Consider the following 23204-nt stretch of genomic DNA (forward strand, 5'->3'; position numbering starts at 1 on the left):
TAGCTGTTAAAGTGAGACAAATAGGGGAACACATTTTTTAACAAGGGTTTTTTACCAGAGGCTGGGCGAATTAACTGCTATCCTTTTAAAGGGCCTGTGAGAAAGTATCTGCAGCTTATGTAGATTTCCGACTAACATGATACAAACAGCTTTAAGAAATTTTTAATATAGGTACGCTTGTGGAATTTAGAGCAAATCTAATTTTCAGGAATATGCAGACTTTTTCAGTTCCACACCTCAACCACTTTAGGGATGAGATTCCACTCTTAAGATCCTGCCCATCGGACAGGCAAACTACACACGTTACCACAATTATCAGAGGTGCTTAGGTCGCCCACCGGTGACCCACTGGGTGACACACGGCCCCTACGGAAAAGGTGGAGCCTTCCTACACAATAGGGGGTCCACGCTGTCTTCAACCGGGGGCCCTGTTCCGGTAGCGTTCGCACCGTTTCCCAGTTAGCCCGTTCGTCCTGCAGCAGAACCCATGCCCTAAACCGAGCCCCCTCCCGCCGCTGCGAACTTCGCCCGGCTTTCGGATACAGGACGCAGGCTCGGGAGGCGGGGCGAAAGCCGCCCTGGGCTCGCGAGATCCGCGGCCGCGCGGGAGCGCTCGGGTCGTGGGAAGCGGCGGCGGTGCGGGGCGCGGCGATGGGGCGCTTCCGCAAAGATGGCGGCAGCTGCGGCTAGAGGCTCTCGGCTGGCGGCCTGGGGCGGAAGACTGCGGCGCGGAGTCGCCGCCGGCCGGCGGGCCTTGCCCAGTCCCGGGCCCGTGGCGGCGGCAGTGGCCGGCGTGGCCCTGGCAGGAGCAGGAGTGGCATGGTACCACGGCCGCGCTACTGTCGCGGCCCCCGAGGGCAGCCTCACCGTCTTCGCACAGGTAGGGGACGGCCCTTTCCGCTAGCCCCAGCGAGTCTCCTTCCCTCGCAGACGCCCGGTGTGGGGAGGGGTCGGGAGCCGGCGGTCCTTCAGAGCCAGGGGAGGGCGCGCGCTCAAGACCCCCGACAGCTGCCCCTCGCTCGCCGCGCCCCCGCACCCGCGGGGACGCTGGAGGCCAGCGCCAGTCAGCCTCCCCTGGGACCGCCGGCGACGCGGCGGGGGCGTCGGGCGGGGGCGTGTCTGCGCGCCGCGCTCGCTCCCGGCTCGTTTCTCCGGCGCTGACCTGCTCCCTCGCTCCCCGCCGCGCGCGGCGCCCCGAGCTGCGCCCGCTGTGCGTGCAGTTCCCCGCCACGCGCGGGGTGGGCCCCGCAGCTAGGGCGTTTCCCGAGCCTGGGGAAGGTGTCCGAACAGGTGGCTTGTTTTTTAATCATAAAAATGTCAGTCATAAAAATTAACCGGTTGATAATTTCTAGATACTATAATCAATTGTAAGGAACGTTAGTACGTGATCATAAACTTTAATGCTTCAGGGGGCTGTAAGTACTAAGCACAAGATGTTTCTTCCAAAACCTACATGTGTTTAAAAGTGAAGGTCAAGTTCCCTAGTTCAGTAGAAAATTGCCACATAAAATATTTGCAAATTTGAGAAAAGAGTACTACTTTTAAAATACTTTATGGACATTTAAGTTTTTTGTGTGAAGTTTTTTTGAAAATTAAAAGGAGTATCTTATTCTTTTTCGGTTAGATTTACATTATACCTTTCTAATGAAAAACGTAAGGAGCAGTCAAGATACAACAAAAGGGAGGAAGGCAGGCCTTGTGGATTAAAATTCAGTATTGACAAATGGTGTTTTTTGTTGTGTTAAATTAAGATGCTGCATAGATAATACGTGCAGTCACTCTCCCCCATCCTCATACCATTTATAGTCACAAGTGGAAGGATGTATCTTCTAATGTTTCGTAGCATTTTTGTTCGTTAATCTTGTGTCAAGCAATTCAATTTATTATTCATCGTTGGTTTCTCTGCCTCTCTTCTCAACCTCTTAATTCCCATTTAGGATCCTTAGGTTGATCTTCCCAAGAGTATCACTTGAACCACATAATGTACCCTTCTTCAGAAACCGTTAGCGCCTCATTCTGCCTAGAATAAAATCCACATTTTTAGGTTTTGTCATTTCATCACACTAAGTGATTTTCCCAGTAAAAATTGTGAATTTATATCACTTGAACCCTACACTTTCTGGTTCCCATTGTGATCAACGCTTGCATTTGTGAGGGTCAATCAGGATTAAGGGTAGAGTTCATGATCATGAAACAGCAAATAAATTGGACTTTCCCTTGTTTCTTTCCTTTCCGCCTTCCACAGTTATCAAAGTGCCTGCTCTGTGCAAGGCAGTATGCAAGGAGTAGGGATTTGAGACACAGTTCAAGTGGTTACAGTTTAATTAAGGAGGGCAATTTTAATACAGTGAAGTAAATGCTGTGATGGGGTAGTAAGTGCTGGGTGCTACAGGAGCAGGCTGAAAGAGCACCTAACACAACCTTGGTTTCCTGAAGCAATGATAGGTAAACTGATACCTGTAGGATGCTTAGGAGTTTGCTGAGCAAACAGAATGGGAAGAATATTGCAGGCAAAGGCAATAGCATTGCAAAGGTGTGAAGCTAAGAGTTTGACTCAGTAGAATGTGAGCTACAAAAGATAAGGCTCAAACCAGGGCTGAGTGGTGTCAGGGAATCAGATCATGAAGCACCCCTTAAGCGCATGAACAAATTTTTATCTTGAGGACTGCAGGGAGCCATTGTAGGGGTTCTTTCTTTTTGTCTTTTTATGTTAGATGAGCTAACATCTGTGCCAGTCTTCCTCTATTTTGTATGTGGGATGCTGCCACAGCATGGCTTGCTGAGTGGTGTGTAGGTGAGCTCCTACAACCTAGGATCCAAACCTGCAAACTCCTGGCCTGAAGAGCACGTGAACTTAACCACTATGCCACTGGGCTGGCCCCCATTGTAGGGGTTCTTAACCCTCATAGACCCCAAAAAACCCAGACATAGAATTCGGGGAGTCTATGAACTTAGGTAAAAGGTTATATTTTTGTTTTCACTGACCTACAATTTAACATTTTTTCAATTATGAATGTAGGCAACAAGCTACAGTAGTAGTAGTAACAGCAACTGACTTTGTCATCAATAGAAAAGAAATCTCGTTTTTCCCTATTATATTACAGTTGTTACAGATGTCTCAAAGTATCACTTCTTTGAAAGTAGAGTATTTACTAAACCGCCACCATATCATGTTATTTAATGCATAAAGGATTACGTATATTACTATATCACAAATTTGGCTTTGACCCTTGGAAAGAGTATTGAGACTTTAGTGAAGGGAATGATGGAAACTTGGAGTTAGGGAGCTGTTGCAGTATTCAGGAGAGAGTTGATGATGGCTAATTAGTGGGTGAATTGGAAAGACATTTAGAAGATAAATTTGCAAAGATTGAGTTGCAGAAGTCTTATGTAAAATGTAATTGTATTGTTTCAAAAGCTGTTTAGTGATTACAACTGGATCACAGTATTGCCTCCTACAGACAGCCTTAGGGAACTTGCTTTAGAGCATGTCAGCATATCAGTTAGTTTTATGTAAACGGCTTCTTCTGAAACACTTTAGAATGTTTGAAAACTATTCTAAGATTTTACTGTTATTCCCTTTACAACATTATTATATTTGGTTGAGGCATAGTAAAATCAGATAAGAAGTGATAGAAAGGAGAAGATAAACAAAATTATTCTATTATTTCATTCATTCTGCTTTATAGGGATAGCTGCGTTCTTAATCAGCCTTGATATCTTACAAATTTAAAAAATTATTTCATTGGGGAAAGCAGTTAGGAGTGAGAGAGTTTTAGAGTTGCAATAGCAAAATTATTTTCTTCCTGCAGGAATTTCACTAATAAAAGTTTTATAGCTATTATTGTGTTTTGTTATTATAAGCTAGAAATAATATATTAGTAAACCAAAACTGATGAAAACAAACAAATCTTCATATCACTAAGTAACTCAACAGCATGTAAGATCAAACTAAAAGCTTTTCTGAACCATTGGTGTTACAAATGATTGTAATAAGACCTAAAACTGGAAAGAAAAAAAAAGAAACATAAACATCAAAAACAATATAGTTCACAATTGGCAACATTGATAATATTTTATTTGTTCTTACTCATTTGCTAATTGTATGAATATTTAATTCTCTAAATTTTTGTACTTTTTGGCCTTATATATCAATTTCCAAATTATATATGACATTGGATGTTGTATGTTTCCCTGACTTCATAATAAGATTTTTTTCATTTGTTTTTTAATGAAAAATTTGTCCACTACATTTAAAAAAAATTTTTAAGTAAAATTATTTTGCATAACCTAGTCCATAATGATGTATAAATGTTCTTTATTCTGAATAAATCTGAATTCTTTATTATGTAGATTCATAGACTTTAGATTCACTTTGATGTTTGTTTATGTTTGTATTCATAAATCTTTGGAATTCTTTCCTCTGTTAACATTTAATAATTTTTTTTCTTTCCTAGACCTTATCACTCTCTGAAATTATTTTTTGTCTGCTTGTTTTTTTTTGTCTTTCCCTGCCAGAATGGCCACTTGTCTTTTTCATCTCTGTATTCTTAAGTGCCTAAAACAATCACAGTCACACAATAAATGTTTAGTATCCAAAGAGCGAGTGAATGAACTGCACTTTATAACAAAGTGACCTTGTCTAACTTTGGTTTGGCATTTATAGAAATAATCGACAAGCAATATCTAGAAATGTTGAGAATCAGCTAAGTTACTAAACGTCCAGTGTATACTCAGTTACACACTTAGAGTCACAGAGACATGTCATAGCATATTCCCAGTAGAAAACATAAGTAATTAAGAAACCTTACTCTTTTCTGCTGTGTCCCAAGAGCCTAGACAAGAGTCTCATGCATAGGAGGTGTGGTAAATACTTATTGAATGGGTGAATATTGATGAAACCTATAATGTAATAATAATAGGTATACCTTTATCTCAAAAGTTTAATGATGGGTCCATGTCACCTGTTACTGTGTATGAGATTTAGTTTTTAATTCGTATTATTAACATTTATATATATATATTTTTTAGATTTTATTTTTTTTCCTTTTTCTCCCCAAAGCCCCCTGGTACATAGTTGTATATTCTTCCTTGTGGGTCCTTCTAGTTGTGGCTATTAAGATTTATATTTGTCTTTATACAGCAAGCTTTTGTCCTGAAGCAATCACATTAAAATACCCAAATTAATTTTAGAATTTAAATAAAATAAGTTGCATTTTTTTCCCAATTATTTAGATGCTTCAACTTGTAAACTGCAAGCCAATTATTTTTAAATTTGGAAAATAATCCTGACATATGGCAAAAATCGACTATATTAATAAACACTATATTTTGGTAATGTAACTAAATGCTTGATAAACACTTTGTATAATATTGATTGCACTCACCGAAGATACAAATATAACAATCTGCATCTTAAAACTGGCCAAGGACAGTTAGAAGGACCTGCAACTAGAATATCCAGCTATGTACTGGGGGGACTTTGGGGAGAAGAAGAAGAAGAAAAAAAAAGATTGGCAACAGATGTTAGCTCAGATGCAATCTTTAAAAAAAAAAAAAAAAAACTGGCCAAAATTCCTCCTAGGGAGAGAATGGTTTTGGTTTACGTAAGTGTTTCTGGTAGAGAGTAAGCCCCCTAAGAACCTGAATGTGACTGGCTCATGCTTTAAAGATGAGGGAAGGCTGCTTTGCATAATAGAAGCAGAAGAATTGGAGCATCTAGGGACCTCTGGGCATAGAAACGGAAGGGAGAGGGATGGACAGGATTGGAAAGGCTGAATTCTGTTTTACCTTTTGATCTCCCCCATCTCCTATCCAGGCTTTAGTAAAGTCTAGGATATTCACAGATGCTTGGACAGAGTTACACAAGGTTCCTGTGGTTTAAGTAGAGGTAGCACTTGATGAAAGTGATGCCAGGGGAGGAAGAAAGGAGAATGTAAGTTTCTCCCATTCCCAGATTTTTAGCAGCATTCCTGGAAGGATTTTTTACTTTATTTATCCTCCAGCTTTATTGAAATATAATTGACAAATAAAAATTGTGTATATTTAAAGTGTACAACTTGATGTTATATGTATACATTGTGAAATGATCACCATAATCAAGCTAATTAACATATCCGTCACCTCGCATAGTTACCAAATGTGTGTGTGTGCGTGTGTGGGGTGGATACTTAAGATCTACCCTCTTAACAAATTTCAATTATACAGTACATACAGTATTATTATAGTCACCATGCTCTACATTAGATCTCCAGGACTTATTCTTCCTGCATAACTGAAACTTTATATCCTTTGACCAACATCTCCCCATTTCCCCCAACCCCTGGCAACCATCATTCTACTCTGTTCTTCCATGAGTTTGACTATTTTAAATGTCACATATAATTGAGATCATGTAGTATTTGTCTTTCTGTATCTGACTTATTTCACTTAGCATAATGTTCTCCAGGATCATCCGTGTTATTGGAAATGTCAAGATTTCCTTTTCCAGGGGTGAATAATGTTCCATCACATGAGTGTGGGCATATGTATCACATCTTTTTTGTCCATTCATCCATCGATGGACACAGGTTGTTTCTACATCTTGGCTAAATAATACTGCTATGAACATGGGGTAACTTTTCAAGATACTGATCTCATTTCCTTTAGATGTATACCCAGGAGTAGGATTGCTGGATCACTTGGTAGTTTTATTTTTTTTTTATTAGTGAGGAAGATTGCCCCTGAGCTAACACCTGCCACCAGTCCTCCTCTTTTTGCTGAGGAAGACTGGCCCTGAGCTAACATCCATGCCCGTCCTCCTCTACTTTTATATGTGGGACACCTGCCACAGCATGGCTTGATAAGTGGTGCATATGTCTGTGCCCAGGATCCGAACCGGTGAACCTTGGGCTGCCAAAGCAGAACATGCGAACTTAACTGCTACGCTACCAGGCTGGCCCCAGAAAGCACATATTTTAAAACTATACTTTAGGAAACTTAGGCTTTCATGGTTTATGAAAATGTAACTCAATGTGTGGGAGAATCACCTTGATCTTCTGAGAGGAAAGTTATTATGTAAATTAAGATAATGTATTATTTTCTGAGTAAAGTTACTTTCTTGTGTAATTGTGGTTGTGATTTCGTCATCAGGTCTAATTTTAATCATTTCTCATCTAATCATTATTAGCGTTTTATAAATATGTTTTCATGTCTCTTGATGTTTTTATTTGCTTTTATTTAAGTAAAAAGAACTTAGAGAAAAAGCACTTTTAAGATAGATCCATGTAAATATCTTGGCATGATAAAATGCCTTATATGAGAACATCTCTTAGAGATAACGTGTGTGTAGGTGTGATTTTGTATTTAGATCCCATATAGTGACCTTCTTGATTCGTATTTCTAAACTAATATTTTGCCTTTTAATCGTACCCTGCCTTAGATTATGATTGAGTGTTGTTTAAGGCAGACTGCAGCAATATTAATCTATTAAAAACTTGGATTACAAAACAGCACTAGGTCTTACAAACTTTCTGATGCTTTCTTCTCAGAGCTAGTTTTTCATGCCTATAATTTTAAATTTTTGACATCCATGTAATTTTCAGTTTCTGTTTTATCAATTCCTGCTAGTAAGTAGGAATTCCCTCCTCTGACCATCCTAATTATATCCGTGGAGATGATCTCCATGAAGCCTACTTTAATATCTCCTTTGTTTAACTTTTCAATTTTGGTTTGTGCCATTAATTAGCATTTGCATTTTCTTATGAGTGTATCTAATATATAGCCTCATTAACAGCATTATTAGCCTTTAAGCTCAGAAACTATATTTTATGTTCTGATTCATAGCATTTGCCAAATATTTAAAGATAATTTGTTAAAATATCAAATAACTTAAGAAATTCTTAACATTAAAGTGGAATTAGAGTATCACAGCACTCTTGTACTTACATTTCATTCATTCTAGGAGACTTTTTCTTTTTCTAACATTTTAGCATATCTGAAATCAGGATACATCTTAGAGTCAGTGGTGTCTTAAAACCCCTTTTGGCCAGGTGACATTCATGACCTAGTTGTCATTGCCTGAGAATGTGAGAGTTTGGCTACATTTTCATCACTTAAATTGAGATACATATATTGCTTGACAAAACCTTAGTCTTTAGAAAAAGAGAAATCATGGGCGTGGAAGTACCTCTCAAAGAAACATGAAAAGAGAAGGTTTCGCTCAGATCAGAAACTTATTTCCCAGTGCTCAGGGCAGGATCAAGAAAGGTAGAACAGGCTAAGAGTGGTCAGAAGAAGATGCTATTTTGTCATTGTTCTCAAATCATGGTAGATAAACTACTTCGTTTGAGGGTTAATAAGTAAGTTTTAGAGGTCTCTCTAAATAAATATCCAGGCTGACTTAAAAGTCTTGAATCTTATGTTTTATTTATTTTTATAACCTACCTGGAATTTGGATTTTGAGGCTTTTGTCAAGGAAAACATGGCAGAATATTGTATTCCATGCACTGTCTTTGATAGTAACAAAGATTCTTCTTCCATTGTAACAGGCATGAAAGTAGAGGGTATGGTTATTTCTGGCTATAGATGCAATTCCACACTTTCCTCCTATTAAAAAAAAAAAAGAAAAAGCCAAAAGAATCTGATTTGAACGGCTCTGGAAAATTAGGAGGTAAAATCAGAGAAACGTAGGCCATGTTAGAGATCATGAAGAATGAGAGCTTATGATGAATATAGGACTCATTGCCACAAACTTCTAATGACTTTCTTTTGGTGGATTTTTCCAGTGTTGCTCAAAGTATTATCTAACAGATTATTTTTAAGAAACCTTGGTATTGTTAAAAAAAAATTCAACTGAGTAAATTTGAAGATCTAATTGACTTTGACAATTCATGAATCTGGGCAACATCCCATCTAGCAAGTAGAAAGGAGCTCCAAGAAGCCACACAAAATGGACGGCTTTTATAGGCAGAAGAGAGTGGGACAAGGGAACAAAAGACGGATTATTTCAGACAAGGTTCCATTTCTTTGGGGGAAGAATAGGTGTCTGTCATGCAGATGACTTCGCTAGTATTGATCGGAAATTCCAGACTGATATTGGTTTAAAATTTCACTCCTGGGAGAGGCTGAAACTGCTGTTAAGTTAGGTATGAAGTCTTAGTTTGCTGTGTAAGGTTTAGTACAAGTGACTGCATTTTGGATCTATTGTCTCTTTTTTAACAGTATTACGATTTTTGACAGTATTGTGAGTTTAACATGAGTAATATATTGCATCATGGCATTGAATTTAAAAATTATTAAAAATCTAAGAGAACGTTAAAGATTTTCTTTGATATTTAAATTCAAGTTTGAACTTATATTTTGTGAGTACAACCTGACTGAAACAAATGGTCGCAGATTTTAAATAAATAAAAGCAAGGAATGTGTATCATCATGTTTAAACAGTCAAACAAATATATTAACCTGGGAAGTGAATTTGCAAGTTTCATTAGATGTAGGACTCTCTTTTTTTATTGCATGTCAATAAATATTTTTAAAACCCCAATAATGTAATTAATACAATGAAGCTATTTTCATTTGTTATGAGAGCCCTAAACAATTTATAAAATTAAATTAACGTTGCTTGCTTTTATTTCAAGTCGTTCATAGTATTGTGGTGATTATTTTTGTGAACGGCTGGGGAAGACATTGATAAGACATTGGCAATGGGTAAAGCTAGAACTTACTGGAATGTACTTGGATTGGAGTGTATTTTCAGTGCGTTGCATTTAATGATAGTGCTTGTAAAATTGTTATGCCAACGGTGGTAAACTTTACAGCAACATACAGAAGTTTAATAACCATGAAACATTGTAACCCCAATGAAAGCTAAAGCTTTCTTGCAACAGTAAAGCAAGAATGTAAAGACGTTTTTATACTTCATTGCCTCAGGTGAAAATGTCTCTAGAAACAGATAAGTGATGACAAAGCTTTGATGTTAATAAACTCAAATGGAAGTCAAAAATCAAAGTGTATAAATGGCTAGATTATGAAAAGAAAGATGACAGAGTTATACCCTGTAATTAGATGTAATTTTTGCTTTTGGCATAGCTATTTGTCCTGTGTGAATGAGAGGTTGTCTACTTTCCTTCCTTGTATAATAGAAGGACAGTACTTATATATCCTACTGTAAATCTGTGGAGGTGCTTTTCTGGGGGGGCCAAGAAAGAAAGAAAAACAAATTGTAATATAAAAGCAGAAGTGTATTTTTAATCTTTCCTTTTGCAACTATATTTGTTTAGCTGAACCTGAGTAAAAAATTACTGTTTGCTCTTATTCTATAAAACATGTGTTCTAGTAGATAATGTATACAAATTAATGCTTTTGTTACTTTGAATTTTGGAGTTTTATGAATTACAGCAGTGCACAAAAATATCCTAAGCCATCAATAGTAGTAGTATATGAATTTAAAAGTTATAGTTTAAAAAGTGGTAAAAATTTGATAAAGTAAACCAGTGGAGAATATATTCTCTTAATAACCTAACCATAAATAAGATTGTTAAAGTATAAATAATTTCAATATTTATTATAGAAATAATATTTAATGACTCATATATTTAAGTGAATCATATATTTAAGTACAGCCTGGTCTGTGTAGAAAATTTTCATTGACATGTATGAAAGTTCCCTGAATGTGTGGTATGTAGAATAAAAGTTGTGATTACTGTTAATTAAGAAATATGGCCTTATGAAGTCTTGTTTATCCACATGTATATTGTATAATTTATCTGTTATGTACTAGAAACTTTATACCTTAAGTGTTTCCTGTTACATATTACAGTTCCAGGCATCTCCTTCCTCAGTCTCTCATCGTTTAGCTGTTATGTGCCCTGCAAACCATTTTTAAAATTAGGCAAAATGAACCTCAAATAGGAAAGCACAGTGTTTTTCCACAAATTGTTCTAGATATTCCAGAGCAAAATATGATTGACTTAGTAATCTGCTGTTTGGGAATCTCAAATCATTCTTCTCATTTGCTAGTATACACAATTAGAAGATTATACATAGTAAGAAATTATAGATGGGTTGATTTCTATGTTTGTGTGTGTGTGCAGTGTAAATACCAAGAGATTAAATCACACTATCAAGTGTTTTAAAGACAAAGTTTTTTTCAGTTTAATTTGGTCATAATTGCCCAGTTAAGAACCAGCTCAAATCAGAAGCAGATCCCTAATATGTGGGTTTTCAAACCCACAGTCCTGGGGAGTTCTGGAATGCTTGGAATTGCTCCAGGACCAAAGTCCAGGTCAGCAGCTTACTCTTATGGTAGAGTACTGCTTTGAATGGGTTGCTTCAGTGCATTCCCCATCGCTGTGACTGCATACTGCAAAGGACAAACAATGAACAGCTGAGCCTCCTAAAAGCCCATCTAATTATCAGTCCTGCACACGTGGAAGTATAATATGAAAGACTTCTCTCCTAGTAGTTCTTAGTGTCAGACATACCATGTTTAAGATACTTTAATGGCAAGCCAGAAAAGATGGCTTATAAGGAAACACTGGGATTTAACCAGAAAACCATTGCAATAGAAAGAGGACAATCAGTAGTTTGAGCCAGAGACACACTTTTCTCTTTTAAAAACTTTTATCTTATTTTATTTGTGATTGACTTATTTAGTTAACACTGCTACTGTTTTGTTTTTAAATTAGGACTTTGTGTTCCACTAGTATACTTGGCCATTAGGCAATCATCATATTCACCTTAAATTACAGTCATGAAAAGATTGCTTCTTGAAACACTAAAGAAATACTGTTTTATTATGGATATTGAAATCCTTGAAATATATTAGAAAGGGAGTTGGAGCTGTTGGCTGTTTCTTGATTCTTAAAAATTATTTATGTTAGTGTTTTTTCTTCCTGAAATATTTGTATATTTTAGAAAATTTAGGAAAAAAAGCATGTAAAAACCATCTTCCCTCTACCATGGCTTGAAAAGACTAGTCACTGTTAAAGTTTTGGGTGTTATATCTTGAGTGGGAAGGTTTTCATTTAACTTAAAACCTTACAAGACAACATTAATGTATTAAAGCACTGTTCTTTGATATTATAGAAATAAAGTTAATAGTTCTGAAGTTAAATAATTATGGTGGTTCCAAATAGGGTCTTTATAGTGAAAGTGAGCCCTTTTGGAGACTTTCTCTTCCCCCTATATCCTTGCTCTCCAATCTCTTCTCATCCATATTTCTCTTTATTTCTCTGCTAAAAGCTGTAAGTATTTATTATGCGTAGTGTGGTGACTGCTTCCTTCTATGGAATAGTGCCTGGTTTGGAGAAGGCAAGCCTAGTGGCTTTGGCACCACATCAGTGAAAAGATACAGTGATACAAAAATCAGAATTGTGTATTATCATATTTCATGTCAATTATACCTCAATTTTTAAAGAAAGAATTGTGCAGATATACATATAAGATTTTATTAGGACCAAGCTTTTATTTGAAAATTTTGTACAGCGGTGATGTCATTTAGTACTTTGCTTTATTCTGGCTGCCAGCAATTGTATATTCTTTATTTTTTTATTTTATTTTATTTAAGGAAGGTTAGCCTTGAGCTAACTGCTGCCAATCCTCCTCTTTTCACTGAGGAAGACTGGCCCTGAGCTAACATCCATGCCCATCTTCCTCCACTTTATATGTGGGACACCTACCACAGCATGGCATGCCAAGCAGTGCCATGTCCACACCCAGGATCTGAACCGGTGAACCCCAGGCCCCCCAAGTGGTACATGTGCACTTAACCACTGCGCCACCAGGCTGGCCCCTGTATATTCTTTATTTTAATTAATCTGCTTTAGCTAGCGGAAAATGTAAGACATTTTTAAAGGACCTGGAATTAATAGATTTCTCATTTTATACTTAGTCCTGTCGGGGAAGCCTTTTTTTTTAAGAGACCTCTACAGCCATATGTTGAAAATGGATTAAGTCAGATATTCATCTCAGTTATTTAAAGTTAATTAACTATATACACTGTTCTAATATGAGCAATATTTAAAATTGGAGCATTTTATTTTACTCGTATTTTACCCTGTTATCACTCATGTTTACTGATTCATCTTTGTCATTTTCTTAATCTTTGAATAGGTTGTGAATCTGTTTGAGAATGTGATAAAAGTTATATACTCTCTCTCAAAAAGTGCATACACACCTTTTCACATATAATTTCAGGGAGTTACGTACACCAGGAAGTATGACCACGTAGTGTGAGGTTAAGGGCCTCTGCTTTAAATTTTTAGGTTACATCCCTTGTCCCTTCGAGCTTCTTAATAATCATCTTTCTTCACATTATGAAATGTTTCAAATGTTATATCTAAAACTATCTTCCAGTTCCCTGCTTTGATCATGTCACTGCATTACTCCTAGCCTTTGGATGATATTCCCCTCCGATCAGATAATTTGTGATATTTACCTTTACTTTATGGTATTTAATCTTCCCTTTCACCCATTCTTCACTTCTGTTGTGACTCTCCACATTCTCTTTTCTAGCCCAATGTACATTCTGTTAGCCCTCTGGCACTGGCTTATCCTGTTTACAGCGTTATAAACGGAACAGAAGCCTTTGTCTAGTATCATATCCCTCTCCGTAAATCATAAACATCCATTGTCCAAGGGAGCTTCTTCAAGGTTGTTCTCTTTACTCTATATCCTGAAAGTGAGTTGGGCTATTCACGTTCTCAGGAGTCGACCTATAAGGAGTCTAGCTATAAATTCACAGGAATATTATTAATACTGGTAATAATATATATTACATACATAAAGTTTAAAAAATTTGTAAGTTAAAAGAGTATCCAAACAATAGCCATAAATATTTAGAAACTAATTTTACACTAAACAAAGTGACACAGTCCGTCCAAGTCTTTGAATATTCATCATTACTCGTTGGGACTTCACTAGCAATTCAAGTTCGAAGGTTGGGTTGCCTGAATTGTTTCAGAACTTCGGACTCTGTCTATTCTAGCCTACAAATAGCTGTTCCTCTTTTTTTCCCCCGATCTCTTCCTAAGATTTAACTAAGGTTATTCTCTTGATTATAAAGAGTACAGGAGTTAATCACCAAATAAATTTTAAAAGGGCAGGTTTACCCAGGTGCTAGATCTGTCCATGCCCACCCTTAAGGTATGTTTGTAACAACTTGTCATAAACTGCAAGTTTTCACTGGTTTTGTTTCTCATAAGATACTAAGCTTCTCAGGGGTCAAGATAAAGATTTCTCTTTAACATATACCCCGAAGAACTTCATATTTGGTGCAGACCTCACTGTTGCCTGAACAAATGCTAACAGTTCTACTAACTTAGTATATGATTCACTGGTGTTTTATACTACTACTTTCCTGTGCTCAAAGGTTAAGATGTAGCAACTCATGTTTCCTCATTTGGCACCAACTCTTGTAAAAGACACAGAAGGTTGGTGGAGGAGTTGAGGGAGAGAAGTGACTGTGAGTACTAGTAGAAGGGGCCGTCGAAGTAGTAGAGTGGCAAATTCTTCTTCACTTATTTATTTAGCACTTGTTTACTTTAGTTATGCTTGGGGCTACCTTAAAGTGAAAAAAAAACCCAAACAAAAAACAATGTTTGATTTTTTCAGTCATTGTATAGCAAATTCTATTATGGAATCTTTTAAAATCTTCACTGTTAAAGTATCCTCAGAAATTACTAGATGAGGGCATGGCTGTCTTATCATGAAATATGTCCAAAGAATAAGGTAAAAACAGAAAGGGAGATTTTGGCAAATCTTTGCCAGATCTTAAGTGATTTGTTCCACGTTTGTACTTCACAAATACAGAGCAGAACTTTGCCTGAAAAATAATTTGCCAAAATATATAGTCATATGTGTGTATTACTTTTCTTTTTGTATTGTGTCTTTGTATTGCCTAATCTATGTATTTATTTACTGGTGATTTAATATATAAAATCGAGAAACACAAATGGCATGCATCTTAGTACCTTTGCTGGTAAACTTTACCTATTTTGCCAATGCTTGGTAAAATGTCTGGCTCATCCCTGCTCATGTTCTACAAATACATTTTAATAGCAAAATTTTATCTTAGACATTGTATTAAGTTATGTCAGTGAACTCCAAGCTAACGCTGAAGAAATCCCTTAAACCCTAAGCCAAACATGGGTTAAGCATGAAACCCCTTAGATTGTTTATTCAGATTTGTAGAAAGAGAGTGTGAAGCAGCTGGTGTAGTCCAGTTTCAGAGCATTCTGCCTCTGAGATTCCATGATCTCTACAATAAGCAAAAAAATAAGACAGTATCCTTTGGTACAGTTAACACTGCCACCACCTATTAATGGCTTTACCTCTTTTGTTATGAAGGCATTTTTTAAATCTAAAGTAATTAACAGTGTGCAGTAGTTTGTGGTTATAACAAAAGGAAACAGAAGGCCTTTATTTCTATTTGTGTACATACTTCTTTAGTGCAGTTGCACATGGCGGAGTACATACCTAGCTATCTAAAAATATTTTAATAAACTATTACTAGCATTTAAAATATATAAGCACCAAAAAACAAACTTTTGCATATTGATTCAAGGACAGAATTTTCTTCTTTTTTTTGAGGAAGATTAGCCCTGAGCTAACAACTGCCGCCAATCCTCCTCTTTTTGCTGAGGAAGATTGGCCCTGAGCTAACAGCCATGCCCATCTTCCTCCATTTTTCATGTGGGACGCCTGCCACACATGGCTTGATAAGTGATGCATAGGTCTGCACCGTAATCTGAACCTGTGAACCCAGGCCGCCAGAGTGGAACGTGCAAACTTAACGGCTGCATCACCGGGCCAGCCCCAACTGAAATCTATTTATAAATTAGTTTTTTAAGATCACACTTTAAATTTGGACTTGATTCCCATTCATAAAGATCCATTTATTCCTGGCACACTTTTTTTTAACCATTTAACCATAATAACCATGTAATAGGCTCTGGGGTTACAGAGAAAAAAGATACTTTCTGTTCTTGAGGAATTCATTGTAGTGGGGCACAGACAGTTCCAGTACAGAGTCGTTGGGGCTTTCATAAAAGTTTACTCAGGGTTCTGTAGCTCATACCAAGAGGATACTTAACCCCAAATGGGTACTCTGGGAAGGACCCCTGGAGGAGGTAACTGCTGGAATTAATTCTTAACAAGTAAGTTAGCCAAATGAACAAAGGGGCAAAACCCAACTAACTATATGACATACTTTGCTTTCTGAAGCATCGTGAGTATGTAATCCGTCTCTGGAAAGGTATCTAGTAAAGGTTTTTTGAAGCTCCTCAGAGGAAGGCTAAGGATACACCAGCAGACCAGGTCAGGTTTAGGAAAATCACTTTAGCAATGAACAGAACTAAGGTTGATACTTTAAGTTAGTATAATATCTGTTTTGTACAAAGACTAATTCATAAAAAATAATAGTATCAGTAGAATTTTTAAATAGTAATATAATTTTCATTTTTAATGAGAAATTGCAAATCTGCCCCTTCATTAGACTTTCTGAAGGTTTTTTAAAAAATTCTTTTATTTTTGTTTTGGATAAAATTTGTTTGTATGCAAGCAATATGTTGCCATTTTTTAATAATAATTCCAGTCCTAGACCAAATGTTGTGTTGGATTAGGGTGTGGGGCTTAAGGGACTTGGTGGTAGAAAGGCAAACTACCATCAGTATTCAGCCACAAGCTTTAAAGAGCCATCCTCACCACGAGTTTCCTGTAAACTGAGGAAGCATATAGAGGGAAAATCTTGCTGGGGATTGGGGATATGGAAGTCCGAGTAGATCACACAGAATGTGGGAGCATGGGAGGAAAGCAGTGCAAAATATTTATGAATAAATCACTTGCCTTCTGCAGTCCGGAACTGCAAAATACTTGTGCAGCTACAGACTGCAGCTGTTCCCCAAGAAGGGATGGGAGGAAGGAGAGAGGAATCCTTTAATCCATCCCTTCTTTGCTCCACTCTGTGTCATATGTTGTGGGATACAATATCCTAAATGTGTTATCCCCAGTGGTGGCCTCTGTTTATGACTCAGCCCTCTGATAGCAGCCCTTTCCCCAGGCTTACTTGAAGTTCTCAGTTGCTAGGAGACCTTTCTGCAAGAGTGTGTAAGGTTCCAGAAATTAGCTCACAGCTTCCATCACAGAAGGTTCCTTATTACTGCTTTGCTGTGTTTCTCAGCTGCCCGAAGAAGAGAGGTCATAATCCAGATAAATTTACTGATAACAGACCAGTTACTAGTTTTCTATTTAAATTTAGTTACATAATCTTGAAACATTGTTAGTCTGATGTGTATCTCATTTTGCAAAGTAAGAAGTCAAAATGTTATGGTTGATAGATAACATTGGAAAAATAATTATCAGTTTGAAATTTATCATTGTGAGACGTACATGTTTGCTAGTTGCTCTTTTCATACTTCTTTCTAGTGCTTAGCCACCTTCTGTTATGCCTCCCCACTAGAGAGGGGAGTGCCTCTTCATTTGTCATTTTATCTCTGTGCAGTGCTTGGTGGTAGGAGGCACATAATGTTTATTAAAAAAGTTGATGTTGAATAATTGTAGAAAGAGTTCACAAAGTAGTATTTACCTTCTCCTGTGTAGGGAAATAAGCTAAAGTAACTTAATCATTTGTTAAGAAAAACATTACTTAAATATGGTTGCAATGAATGACATTGATGAAACTTTAGGAGGGTATTGAGATTTTTAAGTTAAGGCTCTAGTCTTTTTGTTTTTTCCTCAGTCACTTGAAACCTAATTTAAATTTTTTGTTTAGAGCATAAACAAAAATTTATGTAGTTATCATGTCCTTCCTGAAAGGTAATTATGATGGAAGGGAAAATGAGTATTCTGCTCAGTGATCTGATCAGGAAAGAAAAAGCAGTTACTGGAAGAGAGGATGTGTATTTCTTTACTCATCAGCATCTCTTGACAGTAGCTACTCTTCCCCAGACAGAATTCTATGATTTTTTAAAAATTAACATGTATAAGCATATGCCATTTCTTTTTACCATGCTCATGTTAGAAAAGCCACACTAGCCTCCTTCCAGTCCCTGGAAACAAGTCTAGACTAGGCCATCACTAGATGAAACAGTAATCAGAAGCCAGAGAGAGTAGTTTCCAGAGCTTCCAGGTTTCCCAGAAATGACTTTTGTCTCCTTGGCTAATATTCTGTTATTTTGTAGAATTTATCATGAAGCATGGCTTATGCAGTGAATATTGTTCATTTGGTCTGGCAGTAGTCTGTTTCAACGTACAATAAAATCTCCCTGATTAACAACAAAGTAGAAAAGTTCTAATGACTGAAAATTTCCAATTGTAAAGTTTTGTTTAAGGAGAAAAGATGTCTTTCAGTTATACCACAGAAAGTTCAAAGACATCAAAGCAATTACATTTTATCCAGACTATTACAAATTCCAAAATAAAGGCCCCAAATGAATAAGGTTTTAGTAAATTTTGTCTAATGCAATGTGTATATATTGGACATATTGAAAGCATTGTAAGGAAGGTCCTTTCTTTTCCCACTTTCTTCCTGAGAAACGTAGAGACCAAAGAATGTTCAACAAAGAACACAGAACTTTTTACAGTTTGTCACTTCATGGATAAAAAGTAGAGACAGAATGGTGAAGCACCTGTTGCTTTAAAGGCAATAAACTAGTGAAATGTTTTAACAGAAGTCATCAGCTTTCAAAGATCTCTTTTATCCAGTTCACATCACTCATTGCTCTTAATTCCTTTGTCACATTTTTTACTGCATTACAAGTAATCCTTGAAATCCATGGAGCATTTTATATATAACCAGAACCATGTGGATGACTCTCACATGTTCAGTATCGCCCCAAATCCCAGTATTTCTTCTGCCCTTCCTTTCCATATATTTAGCTTTAGATGCAGGTTTAAGAAGCAAATTGTTGTGGTAATAGGAGGAATTTATCCCCACTCCCATCACTTTCCGCCTACCAAGAGTCTCAATTCAGTCTCCGAGTAGGTTTAGAGTAACATAACCAACAGGCCCTAAGCAGCTCTTTGATCTCTACCACTGCATTCCATACTCTTTTCCTCCAGAGGAGTCAGTTCCTCAGGCAGCTGCTTGCCTCATGCCAGTGCATTGGTTATTTATGTGTAATTGTATACATTGGCCAACAGAGTAGATTTTGTAAAAGTATCTTATGAAATCTCATTATTCAGGTCAGGGTTAAGAATAATATTGTTTAGTCCATTCCTACTGGAATAGTTCTCTTGAACTGCAATCAACTATTTGGGGTGAGGAGGGGCAGAAAAATCCTCTCCAGCATTTCAAGCTGAATACCTTGAATGTGTTATCTCCCTTATACTGCTTTCATTTCCCCAAATAGTATATAAGGGTGATGCGTGTCTTTTAAGAATAATCTTAGAAATAAATCACATCTACTCATTTACTGTGTCATTTTTTTTGTATTAACTCCTTAGAGAACAGCCTTTAAGAGGTTAAATCCAGCAATAAGGGCATCACGGTTCTAACCTCATTTAGATTTTCTAATGTCCACCTTATTTAGATTTTCTGAAAGAGACTAAAATTGACCAGTCTCCCCTGAGGTTTTCTAGGATTATTCAGACCTAGAGTACATACGCATAGGGCAGTGGCAAATAGAGTAGCACGTTCAAGTCTTGGTTCATTTCAGTAAAGTTTTTTTTCCACCGTATTTTTGAAATGGATGTTTGATTTGCTCTTTCTCTTCCTGAAGCACAGTAGTTATACACATGTTGAATCTTTGGTGTCTGTCCTGCATGTGGATATTCTTTTCCTTAATTGCTTTTCTTTGTGCTTTTCTTCTGCCTTCTATGAGACTTTTTGCCCTCTCAGATAGTCCATATATTTTCTGCAATGTTGATTCTCATCTTTGCTGCTTCTTAAAGTTTGTTTTATAATGGTGTTTTTCTCCTCTGTTTCTTTTATTTAGCTAAACCAGCTTTCTTTTCGAATATTTCTGTCATCTTACATCTTATCTATGCTCTCTGATGATATATCTGTTGCCTCTTTTGTTTTCTATCATTTTTTTCTATTTTCTTTGAGAACGTGATTTTCATTGTTAATTGTTTCCTATTGCTCTTGCCTTCATTTTTCCCACAGAATTTGCCTGGGCACAACGTTAGGTGTTAAACAGACATTCTAGCCAAACATGTTATTTGCCAAAAATAATGTGAATATATATCCTTGACTTATTTCTATCTTGATCTAAGCATTCTTTTTATCTTTGCATTAGAATATTAGCTAAAGAACAAGGTGTTAGTAGTTTATATCAACTGTTCAATCATTCAGCTGCCTGAGGGATTTGAGAAAGAGCTGGGCTGTGGACTACTGTAGTTGGGAACAGGTCTGTGTCCTAGATCTACTCTGAAAGTTTCCCTGTTCTGCGAAGTTGGGGTTTATCCCATCCCATGGGCTGGCCTTTGATTTTCACTTTGTTCCCCCATTTTGTGGTGCCTGCCTCTTTAGAGAAATGCCCTCATACCTAGTTCATAGGTTTTAAGTTAGTGTGCTCATCAGTGCAGTATTCCTCTGCCCAACCAAGCCATAACTTGCTGGTGCTAGTCCCAACTTGGACAGGACACGGGAGGAGAATATGGCAAGTGTTGAGCCTTTAGTGAATGCAGTGAGCAATAGGAGTTTCCAGTGTGACATTCTGTATTTTTCTCTGGCCTGCACAATCCCCATGAATTGGAAGGTATCAGTGACAGCATTACCCTTGCACACATATGGTACCTTCATGCAGATTAGAAAAAGATACCCCTTCCTCAGTGCAGTTTATAGCCATCTGCTGGACAATTGTATGATGATTACAATGTCGATGGTGTTCCTTAGAGTTGTGCAGTATACACACCTGTACATGGTGGCCCTAATCAAGGAGGTATTTCAGAATTTTATCCTCTCGTTCCATTACACAGCACTCCTCTGTCTGGAAGAAGAAACTAGATTTCAATCGTAGTGTTGTCTTATAGTTTGGTCCAAATTATCAGTATGCAGCAGATCCTTCCAGGAACAAGTGTAAAGTGGGAGGTTGGAAGCTGGCATCAGATGGTTGTGCTTACTTCTTTCTGGTTTTAGTTTTGTTTTTTTCGCATGTTGTGGGAGGGAGGTTTTAAGAACTTTTACTTACTCCTTCCTCATCAATTGCTAGGGTTTTTTTTTTTTAATGACCCTTTGATTTTATTGAGTTAACTCTCAGGATGGTATATTATACCTTTTTTTTTTTTTGACAGAAACTAGCGTGGAGAAAAGACCTTCCAAGATTTTATTTTCAAATGGATTATTGTATATAGATTGAGAGTAAAAACCAAAAATCCAAAGGAAAAAAGAAAACTTGGTTTATGCAACAGATTCTCTAATATCTGGAGATTCCAACTTCCTCCAGTGCGGATATCCTCCCCATAGCCTTGAAACAGCCCTTGATACTTAGAAGGATTTCAGACATGGATAGCAACATTTATACTGGAATTGATATCCTAAACAAATGACTTAAAATTATGATTTGCCTTATGATACTTTTTATCTTTGAAAGGAATTGATTTAGGAGATAACAGTCACGTTTCTCTTGACGTCCTGAAATGTGCAAACCTGTGTGTCAGTGTACTGAATTGTTATTTGTATAGATGCTTTTCTTATAATGGATACCTCATTATGACTAAGAGTACACTAGTGGTGAGTTCTTTTAAAAGTGTATGTTAACAATATTGAAAAGACAAAAAGATTTGTATCCTGTGGTCTAATTTTATTTTACATGTAATAGTATTTATGACAAACCCAAACTATGTCTACTAGTATTTTTCTGAAAGACATTCTGTTTTTATTCACAGTTCTAATCATTTTCAGTTTATATAAACATAGCCCTGGTATTTTTTTATAACATACATTCTGCAAAGTGCTTTGGATATATAGTAAATCAGACAGTAATGCTGAATTTATACAGCATCATTGGAGTGTGAGTTGTGCCATGTAAGTGAATCTTCCAGACAACTGAAATTATCCTTGTAAGCAATGAAACATCTTTTTTTATGCAAGATTTACATTTAAAACAGTTAAACGACGTTATATGATTTCCTAGATTTTTAACAGAATATTCCCTACATAGTTAGCATCTCCTTAGTGACTGAAGATCATCATTATAAATAGACCTAGAGGCTAGTAATTGGTCGGGATAGCATTGATTGGTCTAGACTATTGCAGCCAGGTCTGTTGTGTATTATTTTTCTCTCCTATCTCACTGTCAGGCTATTAGATCTTCCTTCTGCTGTTAGTACTTGACTCCAGCATTTATAATTTAATGTTTTTTATATGCTGGGATTTTGAAACTAAATAACCAAATTTATTGGATTGGTAGTAGATTAAGAGTAAGTGCTGAATCATGGTACAAGGTATCCTATAGAATTGGCCTTATTAGGTTCCAATGTCTTACATATATGGTGGCTCTTGTATAAATTAACAAAAGAAAATGTCTGTATCCACAATTGTCTTTCTAGTGTAGTATGTCTGCTTTTCTCCTCTTCTGTCCATTTTTGTTGTATACTCCAAAGACCCTCTATATCGTGGATCTAGCTGTCCAAATCTCAGAACTGACTGTTGTACAGCTTGCTCTACTGTTGTTCCTTGTTTTGGCAAACTCCTGCTCAGCCTTTGGGATTCAGTTCAAATATCTCCTGCCCTGTAATGTCTTTCTTAAATCTTCCAATTAACAAGGCAGTTAACTGATCCTCACTGCCTTCTCATAGAATTTTTTTGTATGTTTCTGTTAGAGCATTTGCTGAAATTATGATGTTCGTAATAACTAACCTTCTATAGCACTTAGTCTGTGCTGGGCATTATAGTAAGGGCTTTATGTGTATCATTTCATTGAATGCTCTTTTTTTTAAAGACCCTTTGAAGTAGTTACAGATTAGTTAACTGAAGGAGAAAGATAATGTAACCTGGTTAAGTGACAGAGCTGGGATTTAAATCGAGGTAATTTGATTCCAGTTTTGTTATTTTTTGTGAGTCAGCTGAGGTGCAGAGAGGTAACTGGTCCAAGATCGCATATGTAGTAAATGACAGAACTGGAATCTGAATCCCAGGCTGACCTCAGAGCCAGTGCTCTTAATTATTTCTTTGCTATTCAGCACTCCCTTTTGTAAGCTCCTTGAAGATGGAGACCTCATAGTATCCATTTATTTACCCGCAGAACAATGACACATAGCAAGTTCTTAAATGTTTGAGAATG

The 23204-nt window shown here is 37.0% G+C and overlaps 1 protein-coding gene across 1 annotated transcript in view; it reads left to right on the forward strand.

Annotated features, from left to right (window-relative positions):
• The first annotated feature begins 625 nt into the window (after positions 1–625).
• Positions 626–23204, forward strand: part of MICU2 (mitochondrial calcium uptake 2) — a 132498-nt gene continuing 109919 nt past the window's right edge. The window contains exon 1 of the mRNA XM_046664499.1: positions 626–880. Within this exon, the coding sequence (XP_046520455.1) occupies positions 671–880 (210 nt within the window). The 5' untranslated portion in view covers positions 626–670. The remainder of the gene's footprint in view (positions 881–23204) is intronic.

The sequence above is a fragment of the Equus quagga genome, chromosome 6 (assembly GCF_021613505.1).
Source record: "Equus quagga isolate Etosha38 chromosome 6, UCLA_HA_Equagga_1.0, whole genome shotgun sequence".
In the NCBI taxonomy this organism is placed as follows: domain Eukaryota; kingdom Metazoa; phylum Chordata; class Mammalia; order Perissodactyla; family Equidae; genus Equus; species Equus quagga.